This window comes from Phaseolus vulgaris, chromosome 5 (assembly GCF_000499845.2).
Source record: "Phaseolus vulgaris cultivar G19833 chromosome 5, P. vulgaris v2.0, whole genome shotgun sequence".
NCBI classification, from domain to species: Eukaryota; Viridiplantae; Streptophyta; class Magnoliopsida; order Fabales; family Fabaceae; genus Phaseolus; species Phaseolus vulgaris.
Window position 1 is genome coordinate 7,326,373 of NC_023755.2, and position 27,824 is coordinate 7,354,196.

The window sequence follows — 27,824 nt, forward strand, 5'->3', positions numbered from 1 at the left end:
TTGAAACAGAAAAAAAAGCAGATGTTATTTCCCTATTTTACAGAGAATGTATCAGCTTCCATTATACATTTTCAGTTCATACTACTGAAAGTTACTTCTAGCAGTGTACATTGAAAACCCTCACTACGAAATTAGGTCAAAATCCCCAAGCCCACAGAGGAAAGACGCCAAAAAGAATGAAAACAGACAAATATTTTGGAATCTCAATAATTGATACAAATCAAATGGGCTTAAAATTTCTCCAAGATTGCATCATTTAAGTGAATTTACCCAGATAGCTACTCAGAACATTACATATGATTAATGGCAACCAAGTAACTTCTCATGAGGTTAGACTCTCAATAACAACCATTCTCTGACAAGGCAGAGGGAAGCAGTCAGCAGCACTGGGTCCTTGTCCCAAATGACCTTGACCTTCTTCACCTGCGAGGATCTACAGAATCAACAAAAGCTAAAGAAAGTCGGGCATGGAAAATGATTGCAGCATCATTGCCTTCTCTCATGTGAATTTTGAGTTTCTTTATTCGAGAAGATCTTGAGAATCAAACAAGAAAGTCTAGCATTAGAGAGGGGAGAAACAATATCTGTACTTGACATGGTTAAACAGATTTAATAATATCAACATGTGGCAAAAAAATCCAACCAAGCCATATTGAGTCATTCCTGCTTGAAGACGGATGCTTCATATAGTCTGGACAGAGAACACTGGGATGTTTCCTGCCACAGAAAGACAGTAATAAAGTAATAAAATGAAAGGATATCAAAAGAGTTGTAATCGAGTAACGCTAATAAATGGCAGGGATAGGTAAATGAAATGCGCACACACTACCTACCTTTCAGCATCAGGAAGATCTTATATCTTTGTCAATCTTTTTTGCAATTATAGCCACATTTCTTGGCGATATGTTTGGATCAAATATCGGCAACAAGCAGGCTTCTAGAGCACTGCCTTGCTCTTGAAGAAACAATAACCTATCAAGTAGAATAAGAGTTTCCAAAAGAGGTCCTAAAGCGGCTCTCAGAGACCAATAAGGTCCTACAAGGTCCTGTACATAATCGGTAAGTAAGTACTACATGTTTTTTACTTTAATTATAGCATAAATATAACTAACCAACAAAACATGTGAAATTTTGTTTTTATTAATAGCAGACATCTCTGTAAATGCTCTTCAAACATTATTTTAATTTTACAGAAAACTTTATTTTTTAAGCAAAATTATATGGCCATGATGGTACCAAGAAAACACAATCAATGAACACATATTATAACTTAAAACATGTTCTACAGTCTGTCTATTTAGAGATTGTGTTTAAATTTCTCGTTATTGATTCTTTTAGAATATTAGAGTATCTTGGAAGATAATCTTGTGAATTTTTTTCATATTTCATGATTTGTTTTCTTATTTGATTGGGATTAGGAGTCTGGAATTAGTATGAACAGAAGTTAAGATTTTGCATCTTGTATCACATCAGTATGCAGAAGATAATATTGTTAGTCTTTATTGTCTCTCTTTTCCTCCTCTTCAACCAAAGTTCACATACTTTAAACATGAAAATTTTTCGCGCCTGTGCTGATCCCTATTCCATCCACCTTTTCTGTCATTTTCCTCACCTATGTTTGCCACCACCTTCCCATGGCTGTTTAGTTCCTTGGAAAGTGGGTTCTGTTTAGTGGTAAAATCTGACTCCCCTCCGTGAGGTTTGATGTATGTAAGCAGTTTCTCGGGGGTTCTTTGTGGTAGCTGTCTGTAGTTTGTCGTTTTTATCACTGACTATTTTTCAATGCTATCATGACTTTGAGGAGGTCAGAAGAATCAGAAAGTTACATCTTTTTCAGCTGATGACGAGTGTAATACAGTAATACTAGTGATGACTTTTTGCCCATCACAACTGGGTTGACTTGTATTAGCTGCAACTTCCCTAGCCTGCCTTAATCCCAAATGCAATGTGCCCATATCTTGCTTCTCCAATAGATGCTGTGGCATCACTGTAGTGTAATTTTAATTCATTTTCTGTTCATGTGTATAGTTGTAACAAATTTAAAGCTCAGAAAGCTTTATCGCGAGCAAGAGAGTAAGAATATCAGTAAAGTATCTTCATTGTATCTAGAATATTTTGATGTATCTTTGATGATCTTAAGAATGGTTTCATATTTCATTATGTTCCATGATTTGATTTCATGCAATTGAAAATAGTACTTTATATTTTGTATCTCATCATATCACATCAATGTACACAATTGAACGACATTCATAGTCCCTTTTATATCTCTTCTCTTCCCCCTCCATGTAAATCTCTAAAATTTTAACAAATGAGGATCTGTCAGGTTGTGTAGCCTTTAAAAGGTTTTTCCCCTCTTTGAACTAAATATTCAACAATGTGCAGCAATTAGATTTTTTCCTAACAAGTCCAACCTTATTAACTAATCCTACTACTTAGGTGATGGCACCATAATCCACTTTTGGACTGATATATGGTTGGAAAGACTTTTGGTGGAATTGTTGCATATTTCACAGCATTTTTATTTCATTGTTAATGGGCAGTGGTGTAATCTACTAGTTATAGCGGCTAGACATGCAGTTGCGGCTCAAACTATTCGTGATGAAATCATTCCTCAAGATTATTTCCTTTATATGTATATAATTATAGAAATAAGGAGCTAATCATATACAATCAGGAATATTGGAATAAGGGGCTGATCTATATTGGAATAAGGAGCTAATCATATATAGTCAAGGATATCTAGATTATATACGTATTATTAGGAACATCTTTATTTACTCTAGTATGTATCGTATCTTTGTTATTAAAAGCTATCAAATCTCTTCAATTTATTATATTGACTCATTTTTCTCAATATAAATAAAGCACCTGTTGTAACATCAAAAATTTTGTTTAGGATATTAGATAGGAGATTAAATTAGCCTCTTTTAAACATAGTTTCAGAGTACCTTCACTTGGAAAAATCCACTCAGCGGATTCAGTTCCGCTTAGCAAAATTATGCAAAAGAGAGTTTTGGAAGTTTTTCTGCTAATTTCGCCTAGTCATATTTCAATTCTCTCTGCGCAGGCCAGTTTGGCTAAGCCAATGTTCAGCACCGCACCAAAATTGCCTCTAGAGCAAATCCGCTCAGCACATGAAGGTTGAGCCCAACGAATTTTCCCTGGTGAATACCCTTTTTCCAACCTTGCTCTAAGGAGTAAATCCACTCAGCGCACAGGGGCTATGCTTGGTGAATTTTCCCTATTAAATGCCTTTTTTTTCCATTTTCGCTCTTGAAGAGTGAATCAGTTCAGTGCACGAGGGCTGCGCCAGCAGATTTAAGTTAGTGGCAATGTAATTTTTTAACAATCTACTCAGCAGTTTAGATTCACTCAGCAGATTGACCCCTGCTACTTGAGTATAAATACCCTAAGTTGTCATCTTTGGATTTTTTGACACAGTAGATTTGAGAAATGAGAGAGAGAAGGTCTCTTTATCACCTAAGGCACAAGGAATCAAGAGATTCATCTTTCATCCCTCTTTCCTTGCTTCTCCATTTCTTCTCTTTTTCTTCAAGTTCTAGCAATTAGTTTTCTCCAGATGAGTGGTTCTCCTATTTCCATCCTTTTCTTTATTTTATGGTGAGAAATGTGACAGAGAAATATAGGGTTATGGGTTATGGAACCCTAACCCCATATCTCTTTAGATAATCACTTTCTAAAGAGATATGTTGTCTTTTGAACCTTTCCTATGAAATATTTCTAGAATCATCATTGTTCTTTCATATAAAGATCTGAGTATAGTATTATGTCTTATGAAATGCTTTATGAGAATTGTTGAAAGTTATCTTTGCCTTGAACTTGAAACATAGCTTCTAATGTAATAAAGTTTAAGTATAGTTCATAATTCACAAGTTCTTAGAAAAGAAATTGTAAAGTACGCTTGTAAAAAACATATCTCTCAAAAAGCATTTAGATGTCCATCTCTAAATAACTCTAAGAGGATATGAGAACCCCCTAGGTTCAAATTCTCCACTCCGGGGGGTATAAATATCAGGAATTCATGGCAGAGGAGAGAGATGCCTCTCGGTATGTTTGCTCAACATTATGCCAACAGGACGGAAAACAAAAAGTCAAAGAGATTTTTTGAGTCAAGCAAACCTTACTATTTCTTGAGTCAGATTTAATTATCTTTGAGATATAACTTCTTTTATTTCTTTTGAAAAACCAACTTATGAAATGTTTAATGATAGCTTATTTGAGTTATGTTATTTTACCACTTGCCGACTTAATCTGACAGTTTTTTATTTTCAGAATGAACGGGTTCAGAAGTAAACTATAAGTATGAATTATGAAGTAGCTTTTAAGTTTCATGCAACTTACAAGTTGCTTAGTTAGCTTTTTGTAAAGATCTTTGTATTGTTTTCCCTTTAGTAAATTTATACATATAGTTATATAGATTAGCATTTAGTTTTGTTTTGTACCATTAGTTCAGGAACATCAATGTATAAGGAATATTATGTTATTTAATATTCCTTTTGTAAATTTTACTATTCACATTTGTTATTATTTATGTTATGCTCAAATCCTCTCTCTAGTGTTACACCCATATTGTTTCAAATACACATTTTCAGCTCAGTTATTCATTCTTATAATTTAATATGGTATCTAGAGCCTTTATCAAAAATTGTGTTGGCACAATAGACTCACAATATCCAAAGGATTTTTTTCTTTCTTTTTTGAGAACTATTCTCCCAAGTTCGCTTTCACTGTTTCGACACCCTCTCTAAGCAGTCTTCTTTTATCTTTTTCCTCTACCTTTTCATAAAAAAAAGTCTTCCAACACTGCATCAACCTTCAGAATAGATTCTCCTATCTTTTCTAGCCATATTGTTAGTATTGAGAGGATGAATGGGTCTAACTATTCCACTTCCACTATTGAGACACTTGTCGCTCCTATATTCCTGACTGATCCATCTCCAACAACATTTGAAGAGTGTATCAAATGGTGTGCGACACGTTAATCCATTAGTAACACTACGTAAGTGGCACACACTAAAGAATAGTGATATAGTAGAAGTCATGTCCAATCCTTCCTTGACACTATCTTTCCTACTGGTCCGCTCTTTCCTGAAAATGACTGGCCTATTGTTATCGGAAAGACACATGTTCTACCCCTAACCCATATCCCCACAATACTAACCTCGATTATCATTGGTTCTCCACCATACACTACACTTCTTTGTCCTTGTTATCTTCTTTTCCCATTCCTAAGTAATCAGGTGAAGTTTTATCTCACCCATAGTAGCAACAAATGATGATTGATGAGGTGTGTGAAAGAAATGGTTAGTTCTAGAAAAGAGGGGCTTGAATAGATTTTCAAAAATGCTTCGGAAAACTTTCATAAGCTTGGTCAAATGATGTAAAGGTTTTGAAACCTTTTTACAAACTTTTGTAAAGGCCTTTAAAAAAGGACGACTAAGAGTAGACGACACAAGTAAAAGAAAAAGCATTTAACACTTGGTTTATTTATATTAGTTTACCACAATATGAGCTACATCCAATTCTCCTTTGCAACCTGCAAAGGGTTCCTCTAATCACAATGAATTACAAGTATTGTTCTTTGCCACTTTTGGCTTACCTGGGTACACAAAGTCACTCCTAGTGTTATCAAAGTTAATCTCCCCCTAAGATTAATGCCTCTCCAGGCTAAGTACATAAAGTTTCTCTAGGTTACACGTCTATAAAGTTGTTTTACAAGGAAATATCTCGCTTGAGAGGATATTACAAAAGTACACTCCTTGATTCTAGAATCTTAACTTCTAGATCATGAAGGATTTACAAGTAAAACTCACTCCAGATGTTTATTAGACACAACAATATCTAAAGCAATTAGAAGCTTGAAGAAATATTTTGCATGCAACTTTCATGTGAGATGTAAATGTATACTCGTTCATTAACTTTATCTCCTTGGAGAAATTTTCTTGTATAGACGTCCTAAATTGGACTGTTGAAACTTGCATGTTGTGATTTGTCCTTGTGTCAACGTCCTTTCAAAGTCATGTTTGACTTTATTCTGACAACTTTAGTTATTGCACTCAAAGTGTTGTAGAAAGGACAACATTTTTCTCTGTTATTTCTTTGTACCTCTGACAACATCAGTTTGAGCATACAAAAATTGATGGTTTATGTGTCAAAATCATTTTTGTGCACGTCTTGCTCAAAAACTTAGCCCAGTGTTGATATCTGTCTAGCACTTTTGACCAATATTCAAAGTCATTGTCAGATACTTGCTTAGCACTTAAGTAAACTATTAGACGCACCAAAACATATTATTTGTTATTTTCAAAACATGGGTGTCTTGGCCATGCCATTTAGATTGAGACTTGTGTATTATCATATAAACTCATTTATTCCTTAATAGTACCCTTCAAAGTAATGGTACTTAGGAGTTGGTTCTTCTTCCAACTAGCAAATCAATTGTTAGGAGACAATGGTTGTACACTTTTAAAACAGGATCTAATAATAAAATTGATCACTATAAATCTCATCTAATTGCCGAAGGATACACACAAATCTATGATCAAGATTATACATGTTGCTGAAATAACATTTATTCCACTTCTCTTTTCCACTGCAATTATTCACCACTAGACATTGTTTCAACTTAACATCAAGAATGCATTTCTACATGATGACCTTGATGAGGATGTCTACACGGAGCAACCACCAGGATTTATTGCTTAGAAGGAGTCATCTGATATGGTATGTTGTCTATGCAGGTTCCTATATGGCCTCAAGCAATTAACCCTTGCATGGTTTAAGCGTTTTCATTTTTCCATCCAACAATTTGGAATTATAAAAATGATGTTGATCATTTTCTGCTCTATCATCATTCCCCCCAAGGATGTATCTGTTTCATTGTATATGTGAACAACATTGTTATCACATACTCTCATTAAGGAGGGTATATCCAATTAAAAATATTTTACTTGAAAGTTTCAAACAAATGATCTTGAATACTTGAGTTATTTCCTTGGTACAAAAGTTGTAGAGCCCAAGGAGGATTTCTCAGAGAAAATGTTAGAAAGTAGACTTTAAATCTAACTCAACCTCACAAAACCAACTTCCAAGATAAGGTTTACACTCATTAATATACTATAATTTGATCATATCTCTAGTCGATCTCTAACATGATCCATGAGGATAAGGAAATGGACACAATCACTCAAAATATGTCTCTCTTCTAACAATTCTCTACATTGTAAATGTCTTCCTGCACCAAGCCTTATTCCTCCATTGGGGCTTTACCAGATTCCTCCTTAAACATCCAAACCATCACAATCTGCCACCATAATATACCATTCACCACATGAAATATGAATTAAGTTTAAAAAAGACATAATATTTGAAACCTAACTTAAGTAATATTGAAGTAAAAACAATGAACAATATGTAATATAAGTTATTAAATTGTGCAATGATGCACTCAACATTTTTGCCTTTCATCAAAAGTTAGGCATTCTCTACCCTTCATTTCAATCACAGAGACAACCAAATTAAAATCCTAATGATTATAACAACATTTTAAAGTAGCAAAAAATAAATCATATACAAGCAACAACAAGAAAACAGCTAAAAGGAAAATACAGTGCTAGACAGAGTAAAGAAAAGATTTGCTATCATTAAAATGACAATAGTTTGAATAACAGAATAAATGAAATTGACATACAGCAAATGGTTCTGCTTCCTTCCATATGCCTTGAAGGTTTATATCTTGTGAATGTTTAATTCCAAGATGAGACAATCCAGACCGACAGAAATTCTCAAAATGTAAAAATGTGTCATCAGATTTAGTCCCTTCATATCCAGCCCTTTCACTATAAGGAATTTCACTAGGTAATGTCTGTATCTCTGATATCGAGCCCAAAGTCCAGTCTGTAACACATTGAAAACACACAGTACTAGATCACATTATTTTACTTGAATAAGTGTAAGAACACCTTAGACTGGTTTTGCAGTTTCAGACAAGGTTTACCAAGTTTTATTTATTGAAGAATTAAAAGTTATTTAAGATGAGAGAAACAACTACAAAGAACAAACTAATGATATCCGCCATTAAGAGAACCATAAAAATATGAGAACTAAACAGCCAAGACAAACTAATGAACTAAGTAAAGATGTAGCTGGGATGCTTCAAAAGGGGTTTCCAATCATAACAGCCTTAAATCGTTAAAAAGGATACAATTCAAAATTTCAAATACCAGTTTCTGATACTGAAGGAACTTCAGGAGGGCACTTTTGTCTTGAGTGACAAGTACTTCCTTTAAGATGCAGCTGGGATTCTGCAGATCTCCTCTGATGTCGCCGACGAAGAGCCTTCCCTTTACGCCCAATTGAAGGAGTACTTGTGACAATTTCCGGATAATATTTAGAAAGAACCTTCAGGAACAATATATATTCATAATTAACGAGATGTTGTGAATTAGGGGTAGATCAACTATTAATAAAGAATCATTGAAAAAACAGGTGTTATATCCACTGACTGCACTAGAATGCATTAGTAGAATGAAGATTACTCTTAGAAAGTGGACTTAGTCTAACTCAACCTCACAAAACAGACTTTTAAGGTGATATTTTCACAAACTTATATATTATAATTTGGTCATATCTCTAGTTGTAGTGGGATTTCCGACACACTCTCTCACACAAAAAACTAGACATCTTGAGCGTTGAAATAGAGGAGGAGCCTGATAAACAACCCTAGTTAGGATAGACTCTATTACCATCTTAAAATGTGGACTTTAAGTCTAACTCAACTACCCAAAAGTAGTTTGAAAGTGAGATTTGCACTCATTTATATACTATAATTTAGCCATATCTCTTGTCAATGTGGGTTTTCCAACAAGTATAATATATATAAAACTATTTTTATGCATGTTTTTGTATGTGCATAAACAAGCTACTCATGAGACCTTAATGTTAAGCTTTAAAGCTTGGCTTCAACTCATTTAAATAATCTAAGCCTAATTGAAAGTTAGGGTTAGTTTATTTAACTAACAAATGACCTTGAACGAGACATTAACAAATCAAACCCAAGTAGTTCACGAATAGGTTGCTCATTTGCAGCTCTATGCAAGACCTAATGAAAACTAGAATGAATACAGAATTCATGCCTCTGCATGATTCCATCAATGTACATTAACGAAGGTACAGTAGCTATCTACATTTTTTGCTCAATTTTTATATTAAAAAGTAACATTAAGATGATTGAAAGGGGAAGTTACAATTTAAAAATACCATATAACAAAACAAAGTTATAATTTGGTACCATTTGAAAAGCAGCCCGAAAGGCATGCAACTCAAAGTTGTGAATGCCAGCATGCATGTCCAAGCTCCTCCACCTCTCTGCACTCTACAGGATAAACATAGACAGTGCGATAAATTTCTCCCACATTACTTTATCAAGAAAACTTTAATGTCACAAATACAATTATCAACATAGTAAATTCATAAAACACAGATTGCCGGTAAAAGTTGTCACCAATTTACATGCAAGTTGCCTTTTTGTTTCTAAATGAGCTACAATGGAAGGTTAAATATATAATTTAAAGATAATGACATATTTTCTATTGCAGTGTTTTACAGATGGCCCAAGAATTCCTAACGGCATTATGTTCCAAATGAAGTATCTAATTTAGTTGCTTACATGTAAGTTCTTTCTTGTAAGCCATACCTAGGTTGTTTAGTTGAATAAATGTATTTTAGAAGCCCTGTGAGTGTACAACTCAATCATATCAAATAAAACTGTTACTGTTGGTATAGTAGTTGGTTAATATTTTGCTCTAACTGTTTTAGTTAGTTAGTTAGTTGTCTGTTACAACAGTTCTGGTTAGTTGTTACAACAGACAAAGTACACAAGGAGGGGTTTAATTGTTTTATCATTGAGTCTCTGAGAATAGACAGAATACATAAGGGAGAGTTGAATTGTGTGCTGAAATTTTTCAAAGATTTTCACATCAGGTCTGATGAAATATGGTTAGACATAGTTTTAACTAGACAGCAGTACTGTCACAGGGTTTTTGTACATCTTGTTTAAAAATACTCTCCTTTGATTAGATGCAGTTTAATAATATGCAATTAGAAATAGATTAAGGTAGAGACATTTATTCTTGGTATTTAAACGTTAGTTCTTCTGTTAATGAAGACTACATCTAGTTCTTGATCAACTTGATCAAGTTCCACTATGCAAACTACCGCTGCAAAAAATACAACTGATTATTCTTTGGACCTCAGCCACTCCTGGCTAAACATCCAAGTATTTTTGGACCTCAACTACTTCAGGCTAAACACAAGTATTGTTTGGAACTCAGTCACTCCTGAGTACACAATTTTGTTTATACAGAGGGTGTGATCTAAATGATCACATGTTTGCTAATTTAAAGAGGGTAATGTCCTAAGACAAATACAAAATCAAGAATACTCTTTTAGGTTGCTAATGAACACAACGACGCCTTCCTCACAAACTAAGGCTTGAGGATTGCTTAAAGATTACAAAAGCGTTAAGAGCGTTATTGTAGTTGTTGTCAATCATCAACCTTTCTTTTTCGAGGGAACTTCTACACATAAGAGGTTGAGAAGAAAGAGTTGTTGTGAGTGTTGGGAGAAGTTCTTCTTCTTCATGTTGCGTTTGCCCCTGTACAGACATAGAGATGCATTAAATGATGTTTATTATGCAGCATTAATTGCATATCTCTTCTTCAAGCAACATTATAATATAAGACATTGAATCTATTAAGAAGTGGATTATAAGTCTAATTCAACCTTATAAAATCGGCTTATAAGGTGGGGTTTGCACACACTTATATACTATGAAATGTTCTTATCTTTAGTCGATATGGAATCTCCAACACACACACCCCTCACACCGAGACCCACAACTCGTGCGTGAGACTATACATTTATGGATTGTCCAATAGCGGATGACCTGATAAGGCCAACAAACTATTGTTAGGATAGGCTCTAAATGACTCTGATACCATATTAAGAAGTGCACTTTAAGCCTAACTCAACCTTACAAAACCGGCTTGTGAGGGCGAGTACGACCATTATGCTGAGTGACTAAAGCAGAAGAGTCATCAACACAAGGCATTATATCAGTGGCGTGTTTACATGACACATGTAGAAGGGTAGAACAAGTGAAAGTAAAATTGGGCACGATAAGAGATCACAAAATTTGATCACAGACATGAGAATAATCATCAGGAAGGCCATGTAAGCCCAATAACATGAAGAACTTGGATCTTTGCTCTAGTTCTTGAGAAGGAGTGGAGGCAATAACTCATTAAAATCATGAAGAGCATGAAGTTTACCCAAATATTCTGCCATTATACCATCAAAATGTTTGGGAGCAACAACTGTGAGGAGATTTTGACACACACCATAAAGACGTTGAGTATCATTGGTGTATAATAATTTTGCATGTTCCAAAACTTCTAAACATGTCTCATAGGTTTGAAAATTTTGTTTTAAAGATGAGTGAATGGTAGATTTGATAACGATGCATAATTGAGCATCAATTTTCAACCAAGGGAAACCTCATTTTCAGTAACATTGGGACAAGTAAGATGATCAACATAACCTTGCGATATGACCCAACTTTACAAGAAGCTGGCCACAAACCCAAAAGACTATTCAAGGCTAGGTCAAACATCTCAGGCAAAGACAAAGGGCCCCACCATCCATCAGAAGATCCTCAGAAGAGGAACAACCGAGCATGGGCCAGAGTATCAATTATTTTTCCTTCTAGTCTTTTTAAGACAAGTTTAATTTGTAATCAATTGGGCTCACACTGACCCAATTAAAAGAAGAATAAGCTAGCTTAGGCTTCTACTAACCCTAGTTTCTAAAAGATCACCCATGTGCTCACCTTTGACCTAGATTCTAGAATAATCCCCCATGTGCCACACATTTGACCTAGTTTATAGAAGCTTGTAGTCATTTACACCCCTACCCTTCCTCTCTTCCTCTCCAAGGCACGTATCTATAATAAGATGTCTCCCCTCTTGTAAACCAGAGTGTAATATGTAATTAAAAAAAAAGGTATGCTCAAACTTAAATGAAAAGTTTACTGCATAGCTATAAACCAGAGTGTGATAAATAAGATGTCTCCCCTCTTGTAAACCAGAGTGTGATATGTAATTAAAAAAAAAGGTATACCCAAACTTAAATGAAAAGTTTACTGCATAGCTATAAGGCCTGTTATATTGTGTTAATAACAGAACTGAATGTTGGGCAGTAAAAAAACAAGAGAATAAACTCAGTGTAGTAGAGATCAATTGTTCGTTAGATGAACTGATGATTATATTTGGCAAGATAGGATTAGGTCAAATATATTACCTATTGTAGAATAGATGGTAAAGTCTTGCCTTAGGTGTTTTCAGCCATGTGCGGAGATGACTGATGGAGGGGGACTACAGTAAGTGGCACAATAGGTAAAGGTAGAGGGAAACCAAGAATAACTATAGAAGAAACAATTAAAAAGGATTTAGACCAGAAATCAATAACTTGTTTATAGACATGATTTATGACAATATTCAGTGTCATTTGATCTATGTAGCTGACCTCACCTAATAAGGAAGCTTGGTTGTATTGTATTTTTTATAAGAAAAACATACATCCATAATAAAAAAAACAGTATGTTCAATTTTGACCATTTACCAGCACCCCCCACCCCCCAAAGAGGGATTACTAAGATCATGTACCTGGCAAGCCAGATCACGTGCCCTTTTTCCAAGTGATAAGCTAGTGGATCTTACAGCATGACTCATTGGAAATCCACACTGAGATTCACCATCCTCAATCCTTTCTTCAGATAATAAATTGTAACAGCAACCGAGACTAACAACAGCTTTAACATCTTTACACTCTAAGAAAGTCCTAATAAAAAAATGAATCCAAGAATTACATGTCTACAGAATACGGATTATATACATTATATATACAATAAAGTAAGATACGAAAACACTGGCAATGTCATAAAACAATTGGTTAATCGTTAATTTTTTACATGGAGTAATACCAATAATAAAGTTAACAAAGTAATTAAATGTGAAAAAAAAAAATCAGATGTCAGTCAACTATGACAGCATATGCCTATTTTGAGACAACCCTCCATTCCAATTAAAGAAACTAGAAACAATGGAGTTAAAAGTAGGTTGAAAGAAAACATTTTGAAACTCACTTTAGCATAGTCACCGAAAGGTCCCCACAGGCATGAAGCCCAGCAAGAACAATTGAAGACTTTTTGTTTGCATTGCTAAGCCAATGTGGTTTCCCTAGATCTTGTTGATTTTCTGCCTTTAACCTGGATTGCTCAACATCATCTCCAGTCAAAGATATTTCAACCAAGGTTTTTAATGAGTCAGTGGACAATATGCGACATGTGATTGTCTTCGGCACATTTAAACTCCGCATGCCTGATCTAGAGCAAAACAAATAAACACAAACAAATTCTCATAATGATAATAATTAACTGCTGGCGTTGAAATAAAAATCACAATGAGGTAAACTTTAAACAACTACAAAAGGCATATCTGAACTGCTATTGTCATCCCCAGCATATACTAACATCCCGACATTGATTTCTTTTACTTCAAATAATAAATTCATAATATTAACATTAAAACTTACACTAGAAAACTCTGACCTGCAAAATGTTCACTTCTTGTCTTACCATATAGTCAGACATTTCAAGCATCTTTAAGGATAGTAAATACTTTCTAATGTAAGGTCACATTTCAGTCAATAAGATGAAGATTGAAGAACATACCCAGATTTTATCATCTGTGATGTATAGTATTTTTTTATTTTTTCAGCCCGTGCATCAGTAACCCTCCCATGATGAGAACATGCATCAATTGCAATGACGGGATGTTGATACTGAAAGGCAAGTACTTGTGCAACATAACCCTAAGAACGTAAAGTAATATGCATAACATTAATAAAAGTAAAAAAAATATATATAGAGCTTAAATAAGTAAACAAAAAGAAACAAACTCAGGCAACAAAATTGTCCCTAGTGCAAGAAAAATTTACAACACTTCTCAATCAATATACAGAATTTCATCTCTGGTAAGGACGGATCTGACGGAGACAGTAGAGCAGATAAAAACTATCACTAAATGAAGTCACAAATTGAGCTTGTTGCAAAAAAATAGATTTCCATTTTCAACACTAAAGGATCTGATGCAGACCACCAAGCACAAAGTACATATGCCCATCGAATCACTTAATGAAGAGATAATTTATGGTCACTATTCAACCAATATTCCAACTTCAATTTCTGACATTGAGGCAACTAGCACTGCCTCCGTGGAATTTAAAAGAAAACAATTACTCCTAACCATGCAATGTCCTTTGATTTGTCAAACATACCTAAGGTCCATATCTTGTCTAACAGAACTGTAAGCAAAATAAAATGAATCTACACCTGACCGGCACCAACATCAGCAACGGCATCAGCTCTCACACTGTTTGCAACTGTACTTATAACAGCGGAAAGAATTTCTACCTGCACACATGAAAATCTTTTTATCTGATCATTGAAATGCAACAAATTTATTGATCAAAAAGAAAATGACATGCACAACTCAAAATTCGTTTGCCTAAAATCTCATCACAGAAAAACACCTTGATCTTGCAAATTCTTTAAGACAATTATAAAAATTTGATAACCAGGGACTCACTTCATGTTTTTTCTTAACATTCATGCCCTGGGCAAGAACACTGTTAAGTGAAGCTATCTGCAGGCCAGGTAATGCCTGCAAATATAAAACAATATTAGTGAAGTCATTTGCAAATAAATAAACAAAGATTATCAAATACAAAACCCTCTCAAGCAGAAATCCTAGAAAAATATAGCTCGAGAACAAAAAGTATACAAGATCTTTAAAATGATTTTCCTACTTATAAGTTCAGAAAAAGTAGTCTTGATTATTTTAAACCTCCATAAATTGTCATGGAGCAAAAATAAAGGCCAAAAGTTGGTCATATAAAATAAAATGTGCAAAGATATCATAATATAATTAACATGAAGGATTGCACTTTAAAAATTGATATAACCTATCAATTGAAAGATCAATAATACTTAGTCTTAGAATTCAGGTTTGGACCTAACTCAACACCCACAAAACTGACTTATAAGGTGAAGGTTGTCTAAGCTTTATAAGTTCAATTTAAAAACTTTCCCTAATTGATGTAGGACTAAATCACCACCCTTGAGGTTGCAATTAACGCAACCCCCAAAGAGACCGCAACCAAGGTGGAATAGGGTGACTGAAATCAAGATGGTTTTCCAACAATTAGTTGTTTGTCACCAAGTTTTCATTAGCTCAAATGGAAAGTGCATGAGAAAATTCAGTGTAAACTAGTCCAATTGACACTCTCGTAATACAAGTAGCACAAGATACATGATAACATGCATAGCCACATAGAGAACCCCAACAGTAAATCTGTAATCAATGGATTCTGTTGCCCGTGATAATATATTAGTAAGAAACAAAACAACCAAACAGAATGAGTAAGCCCTCTTCATTAAATATTTAAATTAGAATCAACAAGATCTAGCCCAGATTTCCCCAAGGTAAAGGTGAGTAACAAGGAAAAGATTACATACCATGCTCATATCTGCTTGTTCTTGACAAAATACCATAGACCTTAATTTTAGGATGAACTCCTTCAGTGAAGTTGGCCACTCATCCTGCCACCCAAATTTTTATTATATGATAATATAGAGAAAATATATCATTATTAACAAAAGAGACCATGTACCCGTCCAAAGTCAGAAAGATGCACAAAATACCCCCAATCCTGCAGCATATCAGTCTAAGAAAACCCCCAAAAATAATGATTCACTAAATAAATACCGTGAAAACCAACTAAATTATTCTGTCCCAAATAAGTAAATAACTTCAGCATAAAATTTGTAGCGACTTGAGATAAATAAAAAGGAAAAGAAAATGAATCGAAGAGCTGAATTCCCCTCTCTTAAGTTTTCATATTTATAATGACATTGGTAGTTCAGATACAATAAATGAGAGGGAAGTGAAAAGAATAAGAAAGGTCATTCATATCTAGAGTCCTAGGTAGTAGGTACAGCACACATAAACTTTCAATAAAGCCTAACTAAGACCTATTATAACACTTCCCCTCAAACTGGAGCATACAAATTGTATGTGAAAAAATTTGGAACAAACAAATTCAATTTTAGGTTTCCTTATTCTGTCACTAATTTCTGATTTGGATCCATAATATTCATTGTCTCTTTTAGCATATTTCTTTAAGAAATTACAACTTCCTTTGATTTTGCTACTTCAATGCCAAAAAAATATCTGAGACATCCAAGATCCTATAAATGATTGCATGGGTGTTCCTTTAGCTCAAAGATTCTAGCAGCATCATTCCCTATGATGATTATATCATCAACATACACTATTAAGTACACACATTTTTCCAGGGGAGGTATGACAATAGAAAACAAAATTATCTATTTCATTGTGTTTCAGCCCAAAGGCTTGAACAATGTGGCTGAACTTTCCAAACAAAATTATCTATCTCACTCTAGTTAACTTCTCCAAAAGATTATTTTTAATTTATATATGTTAATTTTAGTTTATACAAAAGTTCCTTTCCTTAAGTGATTTTGAAGAAGTTAAACCAAGCATAGCACAAATGTCATGGAGGAATTTAATTTTAGAAATAAAAGACAACCACATCGGAGCAATAATCAAATTAAGCAAGCAGCCCAATTTTCAAATACTAAATTTAAACCTGAGCTCTTAAAACGGGATCAGAGAGAAATAATCTATATCAACAAGGCAAGCAAGCATAAACTAATTCAAACAAGGATGTATTTCAGCAAATATTACTAAACAGCAAACCTAAATTGAAGAGAAATAAAAACAAATTAATTAATAATAAAAAATAATATTGGATAAAGCAACCTGAACTGCACCCGAAGGTATCAGCAGAAGATTTTGAACAGATTCACGGCGCAGGCATTCCATCCATTCGGCGTCAACATTCTCCCATAGCCTATCCTGAAATTCAATCATCACCATTTCCTTATACTCAATTAAATTAGAAATTAAAAAAAAAATAGTGAAAAATGGAATTCACAGGAACCTTGAAGAAATTGACAACGTGAGCATTGATTAAGGAAGAATAAGGCGCAAGGAAGTGGACAATTTCGTTGATCCATGCCAGGGTCTCGTCGGCACTCTTACATGAATACCTGCACTCACCCATCGGACCCAACACTAACGGAAACAGTGTGTGAGACTCTCGTCACTGTCACCGTTTCTCCGTTCCGCTGTTTAGGGCATAGTTTGATGAACTTATTTGAAAAGAGTAACTTTATTCTTCTAAGTGTAACTCACTCATAATTTTTTTAAAAATGTCTTTGAAAATATGTTTTTCTAGATTTATTCCATTTTTTCTAAAAACAACTACATCACATTATTATTTTTTATTATTTTACTATTTAAATTTAATCATTTGTCGTTTTAATTTATAAACTTAATTATTTATAAGTAATTTTAAAAAATAATCTTCTAAATAAGTTTCACTCGAATTATAATAAGTTTACATTGTGTTTAGATAAGAAAACTTTAAAAAGTAATTTATTTTTATGGAAAGTTTGAAATGTTTTATATAAAAATAAGTAGTATTAATATTGTATTTGTTCTTGTCGGTTAACTTGTTCGTCGGTTGACTCTAATGACAAGTTCTAGTTTCGTCTGTTTTTTCACGAATTTGCCTTATCTCTTGCCGCGCTGGAACGTAGCTCCGCTGAAATAGAGGGGAGTCATACCTGTTGATTGCACTCCGACGATCAAGTCGATACAGGACTTATAAGAATTAAGAAGTAATCACTTTCAGTCTTAGAAACCGTGTACTTTTACCTAGGGTCTAAAGTTCCTTCTATAACTTACCTCTTGTAACAACTTTCCATCACGAGAATCTAATCTCAACTGAAAGCATACTCAACAGGAAAATATTTTGTTTAAGGACATACCCTCACGGTGCTGCAACATAACTAAATCTTTCCTTCAAGGAGTCCATAAAATCATAATAGAATAATCACCAGGGTACCAACTCATGTACCAACATCAGAGGTCCAGTCTGTTTACGTAGGCACCCTCTCCGTGGTGCTACGCTACTTTTCGTTATACATGCAACTTAACCTCTATGTGCCCTAAAATACATGACTTAGGTTTAAAAGAAACACACTTACTTGACCTAGACCCCATATGCACTAAGCGCACCCCTAGGTCCACAATTATCATTCGCTGGTCGCTTATGTTTTACGTGCGATGGATTACCTTAATTATACAAAAATGAATTTATTCACACAATTGGGACCCAATTACATGGCCCGTTATTCTGGCCCAAGAGCCGAGATGACATGTCTGCGCCATGTGCCGAGGTCCACCATCGAGTGTTGAGCGCTCTGGTCCTGTACATAAGTCCCCCAGGCTCGAGCTGAGCTTGCTTTAGCGAAGAGACTACTTGCATGCATTGTTGGCTTACGTGTCAATCTCATAATGGGTAGGCGTGGCATAGCGCACGAAGTGTTTCTGAGGTGACATTTCACCATACTTAATCGGGAGCGTACACGTGACCTCGCCATCAACGGTGGAAAGACATTGTCGCTCCCCATTCCCATAATCGTTTAAGTTAACGTTTGGAAACCCTTTGCTATTCACTGTTCCATTTCTTCAATCCTTGTGAACCCCTCGCATTCTTCTTATTCTTCCCATACCTCCTTCGCAAACGTGGGAAACCTCCTTACCTTCAATCGCTCCTTAAAATAAGGTACTTCCTTCCACTCAACTCATGACTCTGTGTTGGCATCATCATCTTGAAGCATTTATCACGATCATATTTCCTGAGTTGGTTCTATTATGGATTCATTCTTTCTTGGTTATGTTGATCGATATTCTTGCTAGTTTCATCGTTTTGCTTGAATCTGAAATGCATATGGTTTTCCTTGCCTGAATGTGTGTTTGTATTTGCTTGTTGTTTGCATTTCTAGATACTTTGTATGATGGATTACCACGCTATGTACCCCTGGGCACCAGAGAACCTCTTAGAAGAAGTCTCGATATATAACTCTCACAAACAAATAGTGACTTATATGAAAAGCGAACGCCCAAAAAAAGTCTATTTTTGGTAGGGAGCACGATAGAGCCCTTAGGTTAGTTCCATGTAGAAAGGATGAGCCAGTTTGTTGTGATGAGTCATCGGACCCTGAGGGTCCATTTTGTTATTTTTTTGCCACTGTATTTTAAAAAAAGTTCTCCTTCGCTTACCCTTATTTAACTTCGAAAAAGAGCTTATCACCGAAATCATTGTCGCTTCAGCCCAGCTACATCCAAATAGTTGGACATTCGTTCGGGGTTTCTCCATTCTTTAGGAACAATTTGGCCTTTTGCCATGTGTGGAAGTTTTCTTGTATTTCTTTGAGGCCAAGCGTTTAGGCCGCCAACTGTGGATTTCATTCAACGGAGTGGTTGGGAGAGCATTGTTATCGCTCTTCCAGCAATCTTATAAAGGTTTTAAGGGTAAATTTCTGAAGATACGCTGACACAAGAGAGACCCAACTCTTCTAGATGGGTTTCCCTTATACTGGACCAAGAAACCAACCTTCCAAGGTGCTCGGTGCCTGGACAACATGTCGCAGCAAGACCAAGAAGTGTGTCATTTCTTCTTTAACCTAAAGGTGGTTTTTTATACGGTCACCCTCATAAGCCAAGAGTTCTCCCAGGGGGACTAAAAGCGTACATTGTATCTTTCTCGTTTTCTTGCTCTTAATGATGCTTACTTGATTGTTGTTGCTGAATTTTGTCCATCTCTTTGTTACAGACAGCGTGTTAGCCCGGATCAACAAGAAGGATCTGGCAGAAAGGGCCAAGAAGATGATACCAGCCGCTCAGGTGCCCTCAGCTCAGGATCTCAAGCTCAAGGTTGTTGTCAACGCAGCCCCAACCCCTACTGATTATAAGGCGACCTACTCCGGGCCAGTTCTCAAAAGGAGGTGAAAGATAACTGAACTTTCCAAGCAATTTGTCTCAAACGGGCATGCTCCCTCTCAGCAGGCTCCTCCACCAAGCCCACCCCAGCCTCGTGACATGGTAGTGGTGCAAGAAGGTGAAGGCACAAGTGTCCAAGAAGAGAGGTTGTGGGACCCTAGCTTAGACTTTTTTCCTTCCTCGAGAAGGTCTTTCTGCCCAACAAAGGCAAGGAAAAGTTGATCGACATCGAGGAGGATCGCTTGGTGGGGGAGGCCGTGAGGCAGCTGGGGCAAGCACTTGCTACGAGTTGCTTAGCCATTTCCAAACTGAGAGGGTGGAAGGGGTCGGATGAGAAGAAGTTCCTCGAGGTCACTAAGCTCCTTCAATAAGTTGGAGACCTCCATCAAAGGATGACGAAGCTTTAGGAGGAACTCCAACAATCACAACAAGAAACTAAGGTTCTCCTAACTGCAAAGGCCAATGAGGCCTTATACTTATCTGATAAGAATGTGGCGTTACTGGCTGAGGTAGATAAGCTTAAGGAGGAACTAGCTCAGAAGGATGAAGAGTTGGTTAAGGAAAGAAAATCCCTCACCAACGATGTTGCCAACTCATACTTGGCGGACTTTGAAGACGTCGTCGCCCAGGCCTCAAGAATCTATCCTAGGATGGACTTTTCCCAACTTGGCTCAGGCAAGACAGTAGTGGATGGGCAACTCATGGAAGAGTAGTGTCCCTTATGTAACCTGTCGCCCCTTGTGGCACTCTGAACAATCTTAAACTTTTTTAAGGACATATGTATTATGCTAGCATTTTGATTTGCTTATTTAACTCTTTTAGCTTTGGCAAACTTCGACTAGTATGTTAACAATGCATATCTCATTACTTGTCTTGATGAAACTCGACTAATATAGACTTACCACCTAACAATAATATAACCAACAACCAAAATATCAATAAACGCGATGCACCAAATTTGTATGGGAAATCACAATGCTCTGGTAGAGCTAACCTGTGGATGACTCATACCCCCTAGCCGCAAAGAACATTTTAGCTCGCTTTGAGTGTTAACTGATCACTTAAGGAAGGATCAGGTCTCTCGATCATGTTGAACAGGACTTGCATGCTTAGAGGACCACCCGCTTTCTGAGTGCAATGTTCCCCAACATTAAGGATGACTTGAGTATCTGACTTGGGTTTTAATCTCCGCATCAAGTCTACTCTTTATTTTTTTCCTTTTCTTAGAGTATCTGACTTGGGCATTGGCTTATGTACTGGACCAAAGCGCTTAGAGCTCAGCACTCGGTGGTCGGACCTCAGCACTTGCCATAGACAGGCCAGCTCGGCTCTTGGTCCAAGTTGGCGGGCCATGTGATTAGGCCCCAGATGTATATTAGCTCCTTTCTTGTATAACCCTTTGTGCATAAGGCCTAGGCGGCTAGCGAAGGGTAGTTTTGGACCTAAGGGTGTGCTTAGTGCGTAGGGGGTCTAGCTTAAGTAAATGTTTTCTTTTAAAACTTAAGCCCATGTGTGCTAGGGCACGTAGAGGTTAGGTTGCTTGTATTCAAAATATAGTGTAGCGCCACGCTGAGGGTGGCTACGTAAACAAATTGGACCCCTGATGCTGGTACATGAGTTGGTACCGTGGTGGTTATTTTGTTATTATTTTATGCACTCTGTGAAGGAAAGATTATGTTATATTGCAATGTGAGGGTGTGCCCTTGAGCAGAATATTTTCATGTTGAGTATGCTTTGAGTTGAGATTATTTTCTCGTGATAGAAAATTGTTACAAGAGGTAAACTATAAAAGGTACTTGAGATCCTAGGTTAAGGGACGTTGTTTCTAAGACTGAAACTTACTACTTCTTGTTTAAAAGATTTTTTGGCCTTGGTGAGGTCCTCCCCTCGGCGGGTTACCTCATTCTCCAACTCTTCAATTTTGGACAATAGTTTGTCCTTCTGTGTGTATATTCACATATATTCTATTCTAACATCTTAATATATATCGACATATATATTTAACTAACAACTTTATATTTATATATAACCAAACTTATTATTTTTTGTGATATATTGATTCATATCTAATTATTTATTTAAAGATATTTTTTATTCATATTTAGTTTTGTTTATTGTTTTAAACAACACCCTTCTCTAATTTGAAGAAATGCATAAAAAGTAATAATAAAAATAAAGCAAAAGTATATATTTTTTGTTTAATGAACTTGGATAAAAGAAAACTACTTATATACTTATATGCTCTATTATTATTTTTAATTTTTTGTATTTATTTGAATGATGTGTGTATATCATTGGTGAAAACAAATAAGACGTATCTTAATGGTTATTATGTTAGGTGATCCTTGAAAATGACAGAGAGTGTGTCAATTAAGAAAGAGTCATAGGTTTCATTGCAATAAGTTGAGACCATGTTAATGTTTGAGTGTTTGTATTTTGGAAGTTACAGTTTGGTACACTACAGGATGAAAAACAAGGATCATTGTGGGGTTTAAAGAAGTATTTACCAAGTAAGTGAATATATGAATAGTTCATAATAGCGTCCTGGATTAGGATATTCATCAACAAACTTGGGATTATCTAATATTTGTTTACCATCGTCAATGTTAGCTAGTGGATATATATATCTCTTTTGTGGGCTGATAAAAGGTCAATATTCTCGAGAAAAATATTATGATTGTACCAATGTTTTTAATGAGAAATACCCAACTACCTAATCAGCTCTTAAGTAACTTTATGTTCATAGTGGATCATCATAAGTGGAATATGGATCCATATGTTTCATAAAGTGAGATTGAGTCTTACAGTTGTAGGTCAAATCCTAGACCCCATTGTTTATTTCATATGTTAAGTTTATTAATATTGATATTTAAGGCTTACAAAAACATCATTCTTTTTCATGTTTTCTTTCATATAACTACGATACGAGTATAACCAAAACCTCCTTAGTACAATTCTTTGAGAAAAATTTGAGAAATTTTATCTAGGATGTTAACTTATGGAGAACTTAGTTTTAATATCCTAAGAGATATTAAATACATAAGAGTCCTTTATTTTGATGTAAAACTTTTATTATTGTATAAAACTTATATATTTTTTGTAATATACTATGAATAATTATAAAGATGTAAAATATTAAAATTCATACACACGCTTATTTATATATATATATATATATATATTATGTTATGATCAATGTTCTTTACAATAAAATATTATTACACACAAAAATTTACTCATAATTTGTAATTAAGTAATAATTACTTATATAATATTAGGGTGTTACACATACCTTGTTTTTCGTTAAGGTACATGAATCAACTTTTTATACAACACGTTAGGAATCTTACCAGCACCAATATTTTAATAAAAAGTACATTGTTTTGTATGTCCACACTCTAGTGCGTTCGTTACGACAAGTCTCATCTATATCGTTTATTTAACAACTCACATTTATCATATGTATTTGTTACTCAATTAATCTTCAACTATAAATTCTACCATGTACCAAATCAAAACCATTGAGTAAAAAAACCCTATCCACATTAAACATGTAAAGTCTTTTTTTCTCACAACAAACTCATATTCATATTTAAATGGATCAATTTTGAATCACATACACAAAAAACTATTTCAAACGTTAGCTTGTAAGTCTCAATTTCATTTTGATACTATGATTGAAATGTACGTTAAGTTTACAAGGACTAAAAAAGAAATTATAAGGCTTCTAACTCACCCACTGCAAAGTCTTCCACAAATCTCAACCTCATCACTTCCACCGAAGAAACACTTTAAATCAAAGGACTTATTCAATGACCTACCATAATGGAAAGCCAAAATGGTTACAATCTCATCTATAAATATTGCAACCTTAGAAGAATGACAGTCTAACACAACTAGTCTTTTGATAAGCTATTTCTTAACACAATAAAAGTACTACAATGATGATTGTAAACAAGTCACGAAAATCAACTACCTACAATCAGTTCAAGTTTTTAATCAAAAACTCGTCCACGAGTACAAATCAAAATTGTCGCTGACTTCATATAAATGATCAACCATTGAAAAAAAGAATTCAATTTCTTGACTGAAGTGTGCAACATAAAGAATCATGGGCTAATATTGAATTGTTGATCTAAATAAAAAAATTACGTAAAACAACACTTAATGAAATAATTTGTTACTTCCAAGATAATACCTACATTAACCAAGATCCACACTTTACTCAATATATATACATTTGATTTCAATTATATTTATATACTATCAATTTCATATACATTCACTCTCTATGTACCTTTAACTCTTAAATAAATTAAATTTCAATTAATCTTCATTAATTTTTTTTTTACTAAATATCAAGGATATATGTATTTTTTAAATAAGTTTTTTTAAAATATTATTACATAAATTTACTATTATATTTCTACAAAATATATAAAATAAGTTGATTAAATATTTATTACATGGGAATTAAAAATAATTCGTTATTTTTTACAATTTTAAATTTTAGTTTTATCTTTATGTTTACTATTGATAATTTTTAACTTTTAACACCAACTGCATAACATAAAATACATTCTTTAATATTTATTTAATTTAGTTTTATCTTTCTAATGTATTATTAAAAAAATTAACAACTCCTTTTAAAAAAATCAACATAGAAAAAACGAATTATCATCAAATAAATAATTACAAAAATAATTAAATTAATAAAAAATTGTATGTTACATTTACTTACACAACCCAAATTAATATCTATTTAATTCAAACAACTCTCTTCTAACATTTGCTTACTTTTTCAGAAGTCCAAAATTAAAATTATATTTTTTATTTTTTGTTTTGATTTTAAAAAATTATCTTTTTAAAAAAATTGCAAAAGAAATAATCAGGTCACCATTCGATCGTAGAGAACCAAATTCCAACACGTTTTCTGACGTTGGAAACCACTCTGAACAGTTCAGAATTCAATTATGGATGGCTCGAATGTATAAATAAACAAGCCTAGATGGGTAAAAAAAGTAGCTTAACATTTTGTGGTTCATAAAAATGAAAAAAAAAAAGTAAAAAAAAATTGTAAAATTAAAAATTTAACTAAAATACTGATACTACAATAAAATCATAAAATATAAATTAATTTTAAAAACAAAAAATAATTAATTGTTATATGGACTAAATTAGAGATTATTTTAGAGACAATTTTTTTATTTTTTTTATAAATTAGTTTCTATTGTTGTTAAATAGATTCTAAATTAGTATCAATTTGCTATCAAGATTTTAACAATCAATTATTTATATTCTAAATTTGGTAGAAAAACTTTGTTAACTAATTAGTTACCTATTTAGAAAGCATTTAACAATAATATAAACTAATTTACAAATTTATTTTTTTTAGTTTCTAAAATAGTCTCTAATTTATATAGTAACTAATTATTTTTTTCTCTAAAATTAGTTTCTATTTCATGAATTTTATAAAATCTAGAAATAAAACCATAAAAAATAGTAAAAACCAAAATTACAATTTAAGTTTAAAATTTGAAAGAGTATTATTGTTGATGTTAGTGTTGTTCACCAACATGATGATGATGTAGTATTGTATCTCTTACCTTTCTTTTGCATGTTTCTCTCAATTTCTTCATGTGCAAATTCTTGAATGAACACTACTCACGCATGTCTTCAAACTTTTTTAGCCTACAAATTTATTGCATCAACCATATCCATAAATAATAATCATGGCATTAAGTACAAAAGTTGGTTTTCTCATTTCAAGTACAAAAGTTACTTCCATCAACCCACTTTTGACTGGTCAACAAAAGGTTTCATCTTCACAATCAAGCTTTTCTACTCACAATGTTGTGGGAGAAAATGGTGCCTTGTTCTTCCCATCAAACTAAACATAATTATGGTTTCACTCATGCTATATCTTTCATGGGACCAAACCAAACAAACACATCTTTGAGTAAGCCTAGTTCACATTCACAATCACTTCATTACAAAAAAAAAAGTTGAATGTTTAAATTATTTCAACTCTTCAAAGTAATAGTCTAAAAAAATTATTAAATAAAAATTAATTTTATAAATAAAAAATATTATTCACTAATCTACTAGATTAGATATTATTTTAGAGACTAAAAAGTTATTGACATTTAGGGTTTAGGGTTTCGGGTTATACTTTTAATAAAATTTATAAACTAGTTTTGAAATTGATATCTAATTAGCTACCAATGTTTTAATAATTAAAATTACTTTAGATACTGATAAATTTTTTAGATATAATTTAATTAATATAGTAATTGATTATTTTTAATTTTTAACTTTTTTTTATTTAATAATTTTTTTATAATATATTGGTGACTTTCTTAAGACACTAAATTTGAAGTAATGTGAGGAAAAGATAAAAACTTGTGTTTCCCAAACATGATGTTAAAGTATTGAAAAGTTTTTGTTCATTGTCTTGAGGAAGTGGTATCTTTTGCAATAAGTCCAACTATTTCAACAGAAGACAAAATAATGCAAAGTCACAAATGCTACATCGAAAAGACCCAAGAGACTCCAAAACCACGCATTTTAAAGTCATTAATTTAACCAATTGCTTACCACTTAGACTTCTCACCTTCTTTTGCTCTCCACTTTCTAATCATCAATAAATGGCACCTCTCTATATTCCCTTGGGATTTCAAATCATCATTTCAATGCCATTAAAATTTCATACACAAATTTATATCTTATTCATTAAATTTTCTTTTTCAACAATTGAGGAGGAAATAAGTGTATATGTCTAACTAAACCTAATTTCATAAGATTATATATATATATATATATATATATATATATATATATATATCATAGTTTGGTCATATATTTAGATTATGTAAGATTTTCAACACACCTCATCACACTAAGAACATCGAGCGTAAAAATAAAGGAAGTCTGATAACAAACAACATGATAGACTCGGTAAATCTCTACTAAGATGTACTCTAAAATCATCTTCAAGTAGTGAAATTTGAAGTCTAACTAAAACTTCACAAAACCAAATTAGTAAGATAAAATTTATATTCATCTACATACTATTATTTAGCCTAACTCCAATCAATCATGATATGTAATTCATCATTCACATCAAGTACATTAAGCATGAGAATACGGAGACCAATAATGGATAACATGATAGGTGCATCGTTTATTTTTGTCAGAATATTATCATATCCACTCAATTATAAACCTAAACCATAAACTCTAGACCCTAACATCATTTTAGTTATATATTTAAGGAGTTTTACACACATAAATAAAAATCAATCACATAATTATTGACTAAATATATAATTCAATAATGTTGGGCATAATTAATATAATCAATACATTAATAAAATCTCTCATATCTTTTATTCTATATTGATTGTTCAAAAACACTTAAACCGAAATAAATTGATATTGACTTACATAAACAAAAATAGTTACTCTTAAAAAAAATAATTGAATTGTTATTTTAGTTTAATCTTTAAATATGTAATTGTTTCTAAATAAAATCATCTAAACTAAATCCAACTTATAGTTTATAAAACTAACAAAAAATCTTTAAAATAATACGTCCAATAATAACAATAACAATTTAAACCATTTATACAACTCATAATCATTTAAATTATAATATAATTTAATTCATTTCATTACCTAAAAAATTATATAAAACTTCTAAAGTTTATTTTAATTTTATAATAATCTACTTGAATTCGTGACTTAATC

General features: G+C 33.4%; 1 protein-coding gene across 9 annotated transcripts; it reads right to left on the bottom strand.

Moving 5' to 3' along the window:
- Positions 1-17,439, bottom strand: LOC137835030 (uncharacterized). Of its 9 annotated transcripts, none has more exons than XR_011084998.1 (15): positions 17,167-17,439; positions 16,986-17,081; positions 15,659-15,742; positions 14,730-14,804; positions 14,474-14,554; positions 13,814-13,953; positions 13,226-13,465; positions 12,747-12,921; positions 10,581-10,678; positions 9,314-9,397; positions 8,247-8,424; positions 7,715-7,920; positions 834-1,046; positions 644-717; positions 1-534 (listed from the first exon to the last, which is right to left on the bottom strand). XR_011084998.1 is itself a non-coding variant. In XM_068643328.1 (13 exons), the coding sequence occupies exons 1-12, from the start codon at positions 17,287-17,289 to the stop codon at positions 7,753-7,755; spliced, it is 1,542 nt and encodes a 513-aa protein (XP_068499429.1). In that variant the 5' UTR covers positions 17,290-17,403; the 3' UTR covers positions 1-717; positions 7,715-7,752. The 9 variants fall into 9 exon arrangements, 4 of the variants coding, with proteins under 4 accessions (XP_068499429.1, XP_068499427.1, XP_068499428.1 ...); XR_011085000.1 differs by having other exon boundaries at positions 13,226-13,348; positions 17,167-17,403; XR_011084996.1 differs by lacking the exon at positions 10,581-10,678 and having other exon boundaries at positions 17,167-17,422.
- Between the last annotated feature and the right edge of the window lie 10,385 nt (positions 17,440-27,824).

What these genes read in the sequence shown, in the direction of transcription:
- LOC137835030 (XM_068643325.1), bottom strand. Translation starts at nt 17,289, where the DNA reads ATGGGTGAGTGCAGGTATTCATGTAAGAGTGCCGACGAGACCCTGGCA. An exon ending in AACAAGCAGATATGAGCATG is followed by an intron (nt 14,805 to 15,658) that starts GTATGTAATCTT and finishes TTATATTTGCAG; the next exon opens with GCATTACCTGGCCTGCAGAT. An exon ending in ATGTTAAGAAAAAACATGAA is followed by an intron (nt 14,555 to 14,729) that starts GTGAGTCCCTGG and finishes TCATGTGTGCAG; the next exon opens with GTAGAAATTCTTTCCGCTGT.